The sequence below is a fragment of the Neovison vison genome, chromosome 8 (assembly GCF_020171115.1).
Source record: "Neovison vison isolate M4711 chromosome 8, ASM_NN_V1, whole genome shotgun sequence".
Taxonomy (NCBI): Eukaryota; Metazoa; Chordata; class Mammalia; order Carnivora; family Mustelidae; genus Neogale; species Neogale vison.
In genome coordinates, this window is record NC_058098.1 from 48889399 (window position 1) to 48902956 (window position 13558).

Consider the following 13558-nt stretch of genomic DNA (forward strand, 5'->3'; position numbering starts at 1 on the left):
TCCTAACCAAGGTGATAGGCTGGGTCAAATGTCTACTATAGGGTAAATTGTAATTTAATGGGTCAACTAGCATCACTGTGCAGCTTTCTCTGTGTGTTACAATTTCATTGGCCACCTGTGCGTGGCCAGACCCAACCACATGGCCTTTGCCCTTAAAAGCTAGTCCGTAAAGGAGAGCAGGGTCGCCCTCTCTGTAAGAGGTGTTGCCCTGGCCAGTCAGTTTGATTCTTGATGCTTGGCTCGAAATAAAGCTTAGCTTGACCTTCGCTTTGTATCAATCTCACTCCTTTGATCACAGACCCATTACTGGGGCATAGCAGACATCTGTCCCTGCTAGAAATAGGGACTCATGTTTGCTGTCTCTCGCCTCAATTCTGATGCCCCCTGTAATTTGACTTTGTTTTCAAACAGCTGCTCTGGACCTCCTGTCTTCTCATCTTCATGCATAGCCAAAAAGAGAGAGCCTACTATTCAAATAGTTGGAAGAAAATTCCACCAACCACGATGAAGTCTCATGATCCAAAAGTGGCCAGACTTCTGTCACAAGCCATCTTTAAGCCAGTCACTAAGGCTTGGAGGTGACTGGCTGCTCTGACTGCTTTAGCGGAGATCATATTCTCCAAGTCATGGCCCAAATGGTAGTGTCAGCTTCTCTGGAAACTGGTGGAGGGAGGGGAAGGAGGATGCATCATCATCTGGATGGCCTCCTGGTTATTATCAAAAAGAGGTCAGGCTGCCATTGGTTGTGAGTCAGCACTAACCTCTGGAGCTGTTTGATGACGTTGCTTTCATGTGGACAGTATGACCAGTGAGGAATGCACACAGCCTATGGGGTAAACAGTCCTCAGCACCGCCTATCAGCTAATAGCCATTCAGGAAGGGTGGACTTTTTTTTTTTTTTTGTCTATTCCTCAGGGGACTGGATTTGAGTAAAAGAAAAATAAGCATTGATCTTCATGATTAAAAGTAACTCACCAAAATGTTGGCTCTTGTTCACCAGGAAGCCATTTATTTTCTGAACACCTTCATGGCTGTGGGGAAATTTAGAAAGGGCTGAACTGTTCTACCCTACATAGGGAGGATTTGAACCTTCTGAGGGATTTGGAGGGAAGGGATGGGTGGACAAATGGAAAATGCTAAGGGAAAGAGGAAACAGTGAGACAAATAAGGTCAATACCTCAGTGGAATGAAGGGTAAATGACAACCACCTCTGGAAGTGAGACCAAGGGTATTGCCAAATCAGAGATGCCACTGCTGGGGTAGAAAAAACCTGCTGACTGCCTGAAATCTACACAAAAGTTCACAGGCCTAACATATGCTTTGGGTGAAGGGGATTTTCATTTAGTTTTGTTTGGTTGTGTTTTATTTACTAGGAATCCAGGGGGCTGGGCTGAACATCTGCAGAGATACCTGATGTCAAAAGCAGATTTAGAGGCAGGTGTTTTAGAAGTAACTGTACTTTGCCAGGAAATCAAATTGGGTTATGCTCATGATAAATGTAAAATATCCAGGCATAGATTTCACAGGAAATATGAAAGATACATAAAAACTTTATACTACTAGAGGACATAATAAAAGCATAAATACATTGCAAAATATATGACATTCTAAAATGAAAAGCTCAAATATTAAATGTTGTCTTTTTTCCTCCCTAATCAGAATATTCCTTTGAAGAGACCCCTCTTCCCTTCCCCCTACTTGGACAATCCTCCCTTATCTCAGCACAGCCCTGGAGCTAGGAGGGGCAACGGCATGTTGCGGGGGAGATAGGTACGCTTGCCGCGCGCGGCTTATAACGCACAGATAGTCACGTAGGCAAGGGGGGTCGCCTAGGTATGTGGGCAAGGGGGGTCGCCTAAGTATGTGGACCTAGTCACGTAGGCAGGATGTTTCTCTGCTAAGTAATAAGGTCCACTCCCCCTCCTCACTCCCTCTCCCCACCTTTCTCTTCGCGCGCCGGGGTCCTTCAAAGCCAATCTACAAACACCGAGTATGCCTTACATTCAAACCAGCCAATAAGAACCTTGTAACTATGTTTCTGCTTCTGTATGTATGCGCTCGCTTCCCCGAACCCCATAAAAAGGCCCTAAACAAAGGGCTGGCGCGCGAGTCCTCCTAAGACTTGACCGCCCGCAGGTACCTGTGTCTACTCAATAAACCTCGTGCTGTTTGCATCTGACCAGTGGACTCGGCTCGGTTTTTGGGTCCAGGGGTCTCCTCCTGAGAAGGGGTCCATTCCGGGGTGCTTGAAGCCCCGGGGGGATCTTTCACCTTTCAATATAGTCCTAGTTCAAAACACAGTAATTCTACTTTATGAACTGGAAAAAAAAATTTCATCAAGGAGAATAAATACAGAATATTCAGGAACAAAATTTAGAAAAGAATAAAGAGAATGGTCCTTACCTAGGAGATATTATTATATTTTAAATGGAGTATTAGCACAGAAAAATAAACTCAGCTAGATTTAAGACAGAAATATAGATGTTATAGGAATTCAGTATATAAAAGATGACCTTTTGAAGCAATTCTTGGAAACCTTACAGAAAAAAAAAAGAAAGCTAATAATGTCATTTGAAAAATGAAATTAAAACTCTTATACCAAAAAGAATTAGAAGCTATTAATATTCTGACTGGTATAAAAATATGTATTTATGTGACAAACTGAACTGTTCGAAGTGCTTTACAGATAAGGACATATTAATTTCCATAACCCCATAAGGGGGGGACTCCTGCTATCATTGTCCCTTTGCTGGTAACAAGTGAGGCTCAGAGAGAGTAAGGAGCTCGGGCAGGTCACACAGCCTGTGGCATTCTTCTCACCCAGGGCATCTGGCTCTAGGTGCCTGTGCTTCAACCCATTCAACACGTGTGTGTACATACACACCCATGCAGGCACATGCACATGCACATGCACACACATGCACTGGTATTTCCCAGACACTACTGCTGTGTGACACATCACGCTAATGCTGGGAGGTGTGGTAAAACAACCATTTTCTCTTGCTCAAGGCTTTGTGAACCCTTTGGGAAGGAAACAGGTGAGCAGTTCTTGCTTGGGGGGCTCTCCTGTGACTGCAGATAGATGACAGGCAGGGTCACAGTCACTGAGAGCTCAGTCGGGCTGCATGTCCATGGTGACCCATTCACTTGGGCAGCAGCTCAGCTGGGGTGTGCAAGCAGGTACCTGCAGGGGGGGCATCTCCAACACAAAGATACTGGGGAGTCAGGCTCCTTAGAGGGATGCTGGTGTCCCATAAGGCAAATGTCCAGGAATGCTGGCAGAAGTTGGGATTGTCTTGGGCCCTGCCTTGGAGATCACAAGGTCACTTCCTCTGCCCTCTTGAAGCCTGCACAAACTCACGTAGAGTGGTGGGTGGTTCACAGCCCTCTTGGAAGCTTCCTTGGTATAATCTGAGACTGTCCCTCTACTCAGAGGGCAGGGAGAGGGTGAGAAGCAGCAGGTCCCTCCAGGCTGATAAATGGCAGTTTTCATAAGCAAAGGGAAGGCTCATGGCTTCTCTTAAGTGGCAGCAAGTTGTATGGACCCTTCACTCATCTGCCAAATTTTTTAAAGTTTATAAAAGAGGCTGTAACTGGGGTCAGTCACATACACCATTCGGATGGTCTCAGTGCCACATCACTATCTCCTTCAATACCACTGTGTCTTTAGAGCAGTCTCAGGGAGCAGAAAAAGCCAGTGGAACCCACATTCCCATGGCAGGGGAGTGGGGTGAGGAGCCTCCAAGTGCCCAGGTCCAGCTCACAGGTTAATCCTGGCACAACTTTTCGATGATGTTCCCCAACCGGGAGTCAAGATGCAGCTCACAGACCCCACCTCTCAGTGGAAGGAGTGTCAAAGATTATGATTACAATATGTAATCAGATCAATGAAGAAAATGCCAAAAACCTAGTGTTTATTCAGAGCCCAGCACTATGCTAAAGCTATTTATGTAATTTTCATAAATGATACATTTAAAATAAATTTTAAAAATCATGCAGATAAAAGTTGCTGGGGCTCTGATTCCACCTGTAGACACACTGGTCTACGTGCCATCAAGTCACAGGGCCACCTTAGTCATACCACTTCACCCAGAGCCCCAGGCTTATAGCATCTGTAGGCCCACCATTACCTTGGGGCACCCAGGGTGGGACCAACCTGAACCCCTGTAGTGTGAGCTGTGGGACACAAAGCCTAGTGGTGAGAGGTGTGGAGAGCTTCAGATAAGCCAAGCTCCACTCCCCACCCCCCACTTCCACAAGCAAAAGAGAATTGGAAATGTGTCCACAAAACGATGGCTTTGCAGAAAATCAGCATTTCGGTGTGGTGTCTGCATGCTGGTTGTTTGTATAAACCCAAGATTTTTCATCAAGGTAGAAAAGACTGTGCAGGGAGGCCTTAGCCCCAGGATACCACTTCCCTGTCCTGTCTGCTCTGCCAGAGTTTCCCCAACCCCACCAACACATCTCCAAGTCCATGTACCCTTGCAGGGATGATGTCCAGGCTCATACTCCACCTCAAAAGTCCTGGGGGCAGTGCTTTGTCTCTCTGACCCTGACCTCTTCCGCTAAGCATGGTGTCCATCAGGAAGAGACTGTCAGGCAACCAGAGTGTTTATTTGGGGTCTTAAAGATTCTGATCGAGGAGACACAGAGGCCACTGAAATCCAAAGTGTGCCCCCAACTTGGAGCTGCAAGTTAAGGTTTATGGAGGCAAAACCCGTATTTCATGACTTGTTTTCAAAGACTGCTTGGTGCTGGCAGAGTTCACACTATCTCATACATCATTGGCTATATGGCAAATAGGTGTTACAGTATCTCTATTTAGGTCCAAAGTGGAAGGCTGTGTTCCAGGTGGTACAGTTCCAACTGACCAGTGCTCAGGGAACCGAAACTGAAGACAGTGGTGCACAGGCCCTACTTTGTCCATGTCCTGTGGACCCTATTTTGAAGGACTCTCTTAGCAATTGTGCCTCTTCTTTCATAATGGTGAATATGAGACGAGACAAGGCACACAATCCTGCTGGGGCCCAGCTAGCCACCTGGAGGGTCGGTCCCCATCCCACCCCTTCCCAGCATTGTGCTGGGTTCACCTTTGCCTGGCATAGCAGCTGTTCCTGGAGCCCTGGGACTCCGGGCCATCTTGGGGGGGGGTTCCCTTTGTAATTTCACCTTCTGTGTTCAGAGCAGCATATCACAAGGCTTCATCCATGGGGCAGGAGGGGCACATGGCCCCAGCACTACCAGTGCTATAAGACAGCTTCACCCCTTTGCAGTGAATGGCTATTACAAGGGCAGCACAGGGGGCTGGGTGTGTGTTTATCTCTTTTGTTTAAGACTGGACATTTCCTACTGGAGTTCTGAGGTATCCACCCATCTCCAGAATGGTGGTTATTAATTCCAAAACTTCAGCATAAGCAACAAGCCGACTCTATGTCAATCCTGTTTATAGTTTCAGTTCTACATCCTTTACATGAAGCACAAGGACTGATTTTAAATGGGATCCCAGAAACAGGCAGGGCTCAAATCCGTAAAACACTTTAGAAACCACTTCTTGGAAACCAATGAAGGTGTTGTTTTCAGTCTATTTCACTTCTGGTTCTGATTGTCTTGATCTTGATTCTGATGGGTATTTCTCTAATAGCTTTACATACACCATATACTTTGTCTTTGTCACTCGCAGGTGCCTGCAGGCTTTTGAAGAAGTAGACATAAAACATTATTTATTTAGTCTCTAAAGAACTTGACTAATGAAAATCAGCCCAGAAGTGTGATCTCAGCACATATGGCTGAAATGACTTGGTAGAGCCCTGCTTAGGGTGGCCCTGGGCTATGGGTTCCATCCAACCCCTCCCTCCTGTCCAGTCCACTCACCACCTGACTTCTTTTCGAACACAGCAGCCACGTCTTTAGAATCAGCAGCTTAGGTCCCTTTCTCTCCCCTGCATGGCTTCCAGGAGCCACCATAGCAGGAGGCCTGGGTTCCCAGCCTGCTCCTTTCTCAGTCATCCCCAAAGTGGCAGCATGCACCCCCAACTTCCTCTCCAGGAACCTGTCAGCTCTCTGCTCCTTGTCTGGCCTCTATAGTCAGTGGGAGAACTCTTAAAGGCATGGCCCAGACCCTTCTGTATAAATTCCCAAGACAATAAATAACTCAAGAAGTAGCTGATGTTACATTTTATTGAGATAGAACAGAATACATGTACTACATACTGGTGCATTTGGAAAGGAATTAAAGGAGTTACAGTTGCTTAGCTGTTCAAAAAATGCCCCCAGAATAATTCTCCATTTGCCCCTTGGGACTACAACACTGAGGGGCTGTCACTTGGACAAAGCCAACCTTCTAAAGGTTAGGAGCTCTACAAGGGGATAGGGATGGGAGAAAGGGGGTTGAGTGGCCCAGCCTGTCATAGGGTCCTCTATGCATCCTGGCAGCTGGACTTCACCAAGGAGGTCTTGCCCAGCCAGGGGACAGTGTATATCTGGAAAGAGCAGAGCGTTTTCTGTAAAAGGGAAGAGAGAAGGATAGTTAGGGCTGCAATGGAAAAGGAACATGCCCAGCCTTAAGGTGTCAGAAGTGGGGGTGAGGAAGGGTGGTGGTGGGATTCTCAGTTCCCACCTTGCTGACGCCCAGAACAACAAACAGGGGTTGGCAGTGACCTCTCATTTACCCCACCCATCCCGTAAGTCCAAGACATAAGATCCTGCCCCCTGACTCCAATCAGCAGTATCCCACAAACTCATCCCCCTGCACATCCCTTTAAGGAGCAGCCTGTGCAAGATCAGAGCCCCTGAGGGACAGGGTGCTGCCCCCTGGTCCCCTGCACCTCCAGTGGTCCAGCACTAAGACAGGTGCAGCAGGAAGAATCGAGGGGCTAGGATCAGAGTTCTGAAACACGTAAAGACACAGAATGGGGTAGCTATGGGGAGAGTGTGCCCCTCCCTACCCCAAGGCCTTCCCTATGAGAGAGACTAGTATTTGGTAAGCAGGGCAAGACCAGAGGATCTGGGCTGCTCATAGACCTCTAATTCCCTCTAATCTGTTCAGGTAGCTGAGGCTGGGATTAAGGGTTCATCTCTTTCCCCAGCAAACACCCCATAGCTGCTCCTTATCTGACAGGCCACAACCCACACAGCACATGGTGCCCCAATTCACCAGCTAAAACCCACTCAGAAACTCAAACTGGTCATGTGCACACACATACGCCCTTCCCCCACGTGCACCCTGACACATGCACATCCACACCCCCAGCACTTCACACACCATGTGCCCCACAGGCACATACCCTCATCAGGTGTGGCTGGTCATGAAAGGGACAGCTGTCCAAGTTGGGCTGAGACTTTGTACATCTGGTTCGTCCAATCTCCACCTCCAAGAAGTAGTTCAATCCAGCCACGACCTGCACATGTCAAGAACATAACCTGTTTATAATACTGACCAATTTCGCACACGGGCACCTTCTGCTACTGAGCCCTTATACCAGAATTCACTGCTGTCAAAGCAGTTATCCCAGAAAACCAAAGGTACCTTCTGAGGGCTGGTCCACTCACCATCTGACTTTTCAAACATGGCACACAAGTCTTTAGGATCAGCAGCTTAGGATCCCCCTCTCCCCTGCATGATTACCAGAAGCCACCACAGCGGGAGGCCTGGGTTACCTTTCAGGTATCCCAGAAAACCAAAGCCACCTTCTGAAGGCCAGTCCAGCAACTGGGCCCAGACCCTCATTGTAACTTGTTCAAAGAAGGGTTCCAGAAGGTCTCAGGCACCCTGGCAGGAGGAGAGGCAGGAAAGAGAAAGTGGAAGCCAGGGACCAGCATGAGTATTGAGTAATAAACTCTCCAGTGCCAGGAGCCAGGGCTGGATCTGAGCACACAGCCAGGGCTCTGTGCTGGAGCAGAGTGGGTCTGACTCAGGAAGACAGTTGTGTTATACACTTAAGCTAAATCCAATTAATAGGGTCAACCCTATAGATCTTCACATTTCTGCAGCATAACAAAGGTTTATTTACTCCCTCATTTCACAATAGGAAATGAGCCTTTCTCTCATGCATCCGTGTGCTCATACACATACACATGCACACACGTTTTAGGCTAATTAAGACACTGCCCCTGGAATGCCTACCTTTTTAGTATGATTTTTTTTTAAAGAATTTTAAATTTATTTATTTGACAGAGAGAGTGCACAAGCAGGGGGAGCTGCAGGCATAAGTAGAGGGAGAAGCAGGCTTCAGGCCAAGCAGGTAGCTCGATGTGAGGCTCAAGCCCAGGACCCTGGGATCATGACCTGAGCCAAAGACAGATGCTTAACTGAGCCACCCAAACGTCCTTAAGTGTGTGTGTGTGTTTTTTTAAAGATTGTATTTATTTATTTGATAGAGACAGACACAGCTAGAAAGGGAACACAAGCAGTGGAAAGTAGGAGAGGGAGAAGCAGACTCCCCCCACTGAGCAGGAAGCCCAATGGGGGACTAGATCTCAGGACTCTGGGATAGTGACCTGAGCTGAAGGCAGATGCTTCACTGTGATTTTTTATGGTAGTATTTCTGAAGTGTATCATACACCTGTCTTTTACACCTGAAAATACAGGATAGAAGCATACCAGAATTCCAGGACAGGCTGGCAGAAGCAGGGGTCAGGAGCAGTTCACCCACCTTATCCTCTGGGTGTTGGTGATGGTGGGGCCATACTGGGGTAGGGAGTATGATGGCCTACATGCGAGGCTGCTCCATGTACGTGCCCTGTGGAGGGAAGTAACACTCCAGGGGCCTTTCCACCAGCATGTCTGGACCAGTTTGAATTCATATGCCTGACCCTCTGCTCTGAGATGCACTGAGTATCACAGGCCAGCTCCTCGACCCATCTGTGTTTGCTGACAGCCTCTGGGTGCTCAGGGAGGATATTTGGTGTGGGCCCCAAACTCTTGGCAGATTGAGGATATGGAGGCTAGGTTAGTTTAGTGGAACCTGTTGAGAGGAGGCTTGGAGAAGAACGGGTCTCTTCTGAATGACCCCAATCACCTTCAGGTTTCCTTGGGGAAACCTAAACTGAGACCCAGTGTGCACCAGGACTGGCTGGATCCTCCAGAAATGTCAAGTTCATAGAGGGAGGGGCTGCTCCAGAGTAAAGTAAGTTGCAGGACAGTGGCTGCAGCACATAGCCTGGCAGTCTTGGGCTATAAAGGACATCAGTGGGACAATCAGTGACATCTGAGAAAGGGCTATGAATCTGGTAACTGTGTCAGGGTTGGTTCTGATTCCCAAAGCGTTATTATGGGTATGTCAGAAAACACCCCTGTTTCTACGAAATACACACTGAGGTGTTAACTCTCCAAAGACTCAGGAACAAATACATATATCCCCGTACACAAACGTATGTGCCCCGTGTAAAGCAAAATGGCAAAATCTTTAACATATAAGGAAACTAGGTGCAGAATCTACAAGGCTTTTATTGCACTATTGTTGCTACTGCTTTGTAAGTTTGAAATTAAAAGTTACAAAAGTGCTTAAAAAATCATTTAGTGTCAGGGCCGGGAGGGCAGTCAGATGTGGGGTCCATTTTTCCCTCGCCCATGGTCATTTATTTGACAGCTCACTGAGCCTCAGGATCCCCAGACGCTGGGCGCGAAAGCAAGGGAAGTGCATGGTGCCCTGACCTCCACAACGCTGCCTCTGACCAAGATGGAGTTTGAAAACACAGATGAAGGCCATGGGGGTGACGGGGTGTGCCAGCTGTGACCCAGGCACTCCCGGTGACAGGCATGCGTAAGGCAGGCTGTGGGCGACCAGAAAGACCAGGGACACCGCCCGCTGAGAAGCAAGGGAGCGTCCGCAGTCCCCACCCAACCTCTAGGGGCTCGGAAACTGATCCCTCCAAGGTGCTGGGCTGACCGGTAGGGGTCGGGCTGGGGATGCGAGCGGCTGCGCCCAGAGCTCAGGGCCGCCCCGCCCCCACAGCCCGGCCCGCCGCACCCAGGGGTACGCACCTGCTTGCGGACGCGCACCACGCGCATTGCGCGGCTGTGGTACGCGTCGTTGCTCGCCTTGTTATACTCGCTGAGGGCGAAGTTCAGCGCCTGCTGCACGCCCTCCTCGTTGACATCGGCGTCCAACAGGCCGCCCACCATTGGAGACTTGCCATTTTTCCGGCTTGCCCTGGGACCCAAGTCCACAGCCAGTGCCAGGGTCAGGGCCAGGGCGGCCAGCAGGAGCAGGGGGGTGCGGAGGTGCCCGGCCATGGTGTGCTCCGAGGCGAGTGAAACTCAGCAGGCGGTGATCCAGCAGCTGCGAGCAACACCCCACTTGGCCGCCGCGATTTTATTCCCCCAGCCACGCCCTCGGGGCTCCGGACCCACCCCGACCCCGCCTCTTCCGTCCCTGCCCTCCCCTCCCCGGGACCGTGTCCGGCCCCCGCGGAAGTCCTGCCCTTACTCCGAGGTCCTACCTCTGCTTCTTGTGCTCCCCTAACCCAGCTCCTCCCTCCCAGTCCCAGCCCTCTGTCCTGAGTCCGGGCCCCCACTCTCCCATCTCTGGGCCTTATTTCCGCAGGTCAGGCTCTTTGTCCCTCCTCCAGGCTCCGCCCCCTTCTCGGCGTCTCTCATCTAAGTCCCGCCCCTCTGCTGTGAGCCGTTCATGCCTCCCCCAAGCCACGCCCCCCAGCTTCTCCGCCCCAGAGAAGTGCATCCTCCCGATCTCCTCTGGCGGTGCTCTGACTCTGGCCAGTCCTAATCAGGCGCTGGTGGTGCCTTCCCAAGTCCAGCTCGCGGTGGGCGTGTAGAAGGTGTCACTCCTCCCAGGGCCTGCAGTGTTTGTAGGAGAAAGGAGAAGTAGCGCTCTGGGCTTCCTGAGTGTTGAGCCTTGGGTCTAAGTCTAGGAATCCCCAGAGTAGGAGGTCGGTTTCAGAAACTAAGGAAAACTCTGCGCTCTGTTCTGGGGAGTTCTTTTGCAAAACATAGATAGATGAGTTAACCTTTATTTGGGAAAAGATCTTCGGGTTCTCTTTTTCACAACTCATTTATTTATTCAACCAACAAACCTTTCTGGAACTTCTGCCTAGCCACGAGGTCTCCGGCCTGTACATGAAGATGGGCTAGTGTACATGTGAATGGGCTAGTGAGCCTTGGACTTATTGTCACAGGGCAACTGCCCGATAGAGATGCAATGTGAACCATGTGTGACTTTGCATTTTCTAGTACATTAAAAGGAAGAAGACATAGGTGAGAGTGAGTTTAACATTTTTTATTTAACCCAGTATATCCAAAATGTTATTTCAACATATACAAGCAATTGTTTAATGATATATTTTTATGTCCTTTGTGTATGTGCTAAGTACTTGGAATCCTGTGTGTACGTTTTACACACACAGCAGGTGTCAGTTCAGACCAGTCCCATTTCAAGCACCCCATGGCCATGTGTAGCTGGTGGCTGAGATATTGCATAGGTTTAGGGTGTGTGTGGGGGGGTGGGGAGCAGTGATCAGTAAATACCATTAATGAGTGATAGGTGCTCTGTTGGAAGCAAAATAGAGGGGGTTAATAGAGAGAGGTGCTACGGGACATGGTCAGGGAGAACACAGGTATTTCAGCCAAAACCTACAGGACAAGAGGTCTGCTGAGACTAGGGAGAGACACTAAGAAGACATGGTAGCTGGGTACCAGGTGGGCTAACTGAGCCCCCAGCTCAGGACTATGTAGGTCTGTGCTCTAATATAGCTGCAAAAGGGAGTGGGCAAAGGCTGTTTTAGTTATACAGAAAGGAGGGATACACAGAGCAGGGTAAGAGAGGACTTCCCCTAGCCAGGTACTACTAGTCCTCCTCCTACTACTACTACTTCCTCCTCTTTTTCTACTTCTCCTCCTCCTCCTCCTTCTTCTTCAAGGATTCTATTAATTTATTTGAGAGAGAGCCAGAGAGAGAATGAGAGGGAGAAGCAGACGCCCCACTGAGCAGAGATCCCGACACAAGGCTTGATCCTAGGATCCTGAGATCATGACCAGAGCCAAAGGCAGATGTTTAGCCAACTGAGCCACCCAGGTGCCCCCTGGCCAGGTACTTCTGAGCAGGAGTGGCTGTCTCCTGAAGGTGGGGATTGGTTCTAACTGTGGTTTCTCCACCCACGCAGGACAGCTGGAGCTTCCATCTTAGAAGGGTTTGTCACACAGAGGGTAGGCTGAAATGTAAGGGATCCTCTTATCTTTTGTCCTGGAGGCGGAAGTGCAGGGCACCCAAATAGCCAGAGCATGATGGCTGATGTGAGTGTGGTGGAGAGTTGTGTCTTGACACATGCCGCTGCATGTTGGTTACACTGCCTATTTGTAATTCTCTGTTAGGACTCTGGCATGTGCCACATCCCTAACCCTAATAGAGGGTACCTACCGAAGATACCAGGTCATCCTGCAGTGTATCAGGTAAGAAGTGGAAGGCTGCACATCTGCCCCAGCCATTTGAATGACCTTGGGTAAACGTAACAGATTTGGAGAGGTGGTCGTCTTTGTTAATTATAGTGTCTAGGAGTCAGAACCCACAGAGACGAGCAGGCGACAGTGGTGATTCTTCAACCTGGTTTAAAATGATGGAGCAGCTCTCATCGGTAGCCCACAGCTTCAAGTATAAACAAGCAGAGACCTAGAGAGAAATAATAAGCTCAAGACTGAGGCATAGGGCTTCCAGCACCCATGCACTGTGGAGAAAAGAGCACATGTGTCCAGGAGGCGAGCATGTTTCCCTTCTGCCAGATGAAGGGAAAAACCCTGTTTCCACAAGGCTGCTCATGTGGCTGTTGATCCCATGATCTGAGCTAGTAGAGAAAGAAATTAAGAGAGAGAATGACAGACGTTCTCTGTAATAAATAATAAGCAGATATTCAATAATGCTATAATAAATAAGTGGCCAAGTGCATAAAACGTTGCCTGTAGTAGCAAGTGATTATATCAAGTTGACCCACAATAGAGCTTCTGAACATTTGGGCTTCTAAAACTTGCACTTAAACCTTGGTGTAAAGCACTTAGGGCTCTGATAGGGATTGATGCCATGTCATTATGAAACTGATAATCACAGGTAAGCCTGTTGGCAGCCCCCATAGAAAGAGGCAAGAGAGAGTACAGTGGTCACTATCTGTTTTGCATTTGCATAAGAGAATCTTTTGGAAGCTTTTGCCCAGGGTCCACCATGTAAACAATCCCCACTGCTTTACAATACCCTTTAATTTCACAGCAGCACACTGACCAGAGCAGCTCAGGTGTCTGCAGCACCTCAGCCAAAGGGGTGGGGGCTGGGAGAGGACATCCAGGGACATAGGCTAGTTGCTTATGCAGCTGGGTGCTCTGAAGTCTCTCTGGGCTTCAGTCCTGGCAGTAAGGAAAATAAGACGGATGTGAGTCAAGTTGAGCAATACCCTTGACATTTCTGCAGTGTAGTCAGTTTCCTTTTCTAATTCATGGTGAGGTTGTTGCTCTGCCTTTCCTCTCAGTATTTGTGCAACTGAGTTCTAATTCATTTACCAATCTTCACAGGGCAGAGGAGGGTTTGTTGTTCCTGCCTGGGATAGCATTGGAACTGGTGCA

The 13558-nt window shown here is 48.9% G+C and overlaps 1 protein-coding gene across 1 annotated transcript; it reads right to left on the minus strand.

Annotated features, from left to right (window-relative positions):
- Positions 1 to 6159: 6159 nt before the first annotated feature.
- LOC122916325 (cystatin-C-like) lies at positions 6160 to 10321 on the minus strand. Its single transcript, XM_044263571.1, has 3 exons — positions 9983 to 10321; positions 7284 to 7397; positions 6160 to 6500 (listed from the first exon to the last, which is right to left on the minus strand). Exons 1-3 carry the CDS (start codon positions 10232 to 10234, stop codon positions 6417 to 6419), a joined length of 450 nt encoding a protein of 149 aa, XP_044119506.1. The 5' UTR covers positions 10235 to 10321; the 3' UTR covers positions 6160 to 6416.
- Between the last annotated feature and the right edge of the window lie 3237 nt (positions 10322 to 13558).

Coding starts and splice junctions, on each gene's coding strand:
- LOC122916325 (XM_044263571.1), bottom strand. CDS start 10,234: ATGGCCGGGCACCTCCGCACCCCCCTGCTCCTGCTGGCCGCCCTGGCC. Junction 7,398..9,982: donor TGGTGCGCGTCCGCAAGCAG/GTGCGTACCCCT, acceptor TGACATGTGCAG/GTCGTGGCTGGATTGAACTA. Junction 6,501..7,283: donor ACCAGCCACACCTGATGAGG/GTATGTGCCTGT, acceptor TCCCTTTTACAG/AAAACGCTCTGCTCTTTCCA.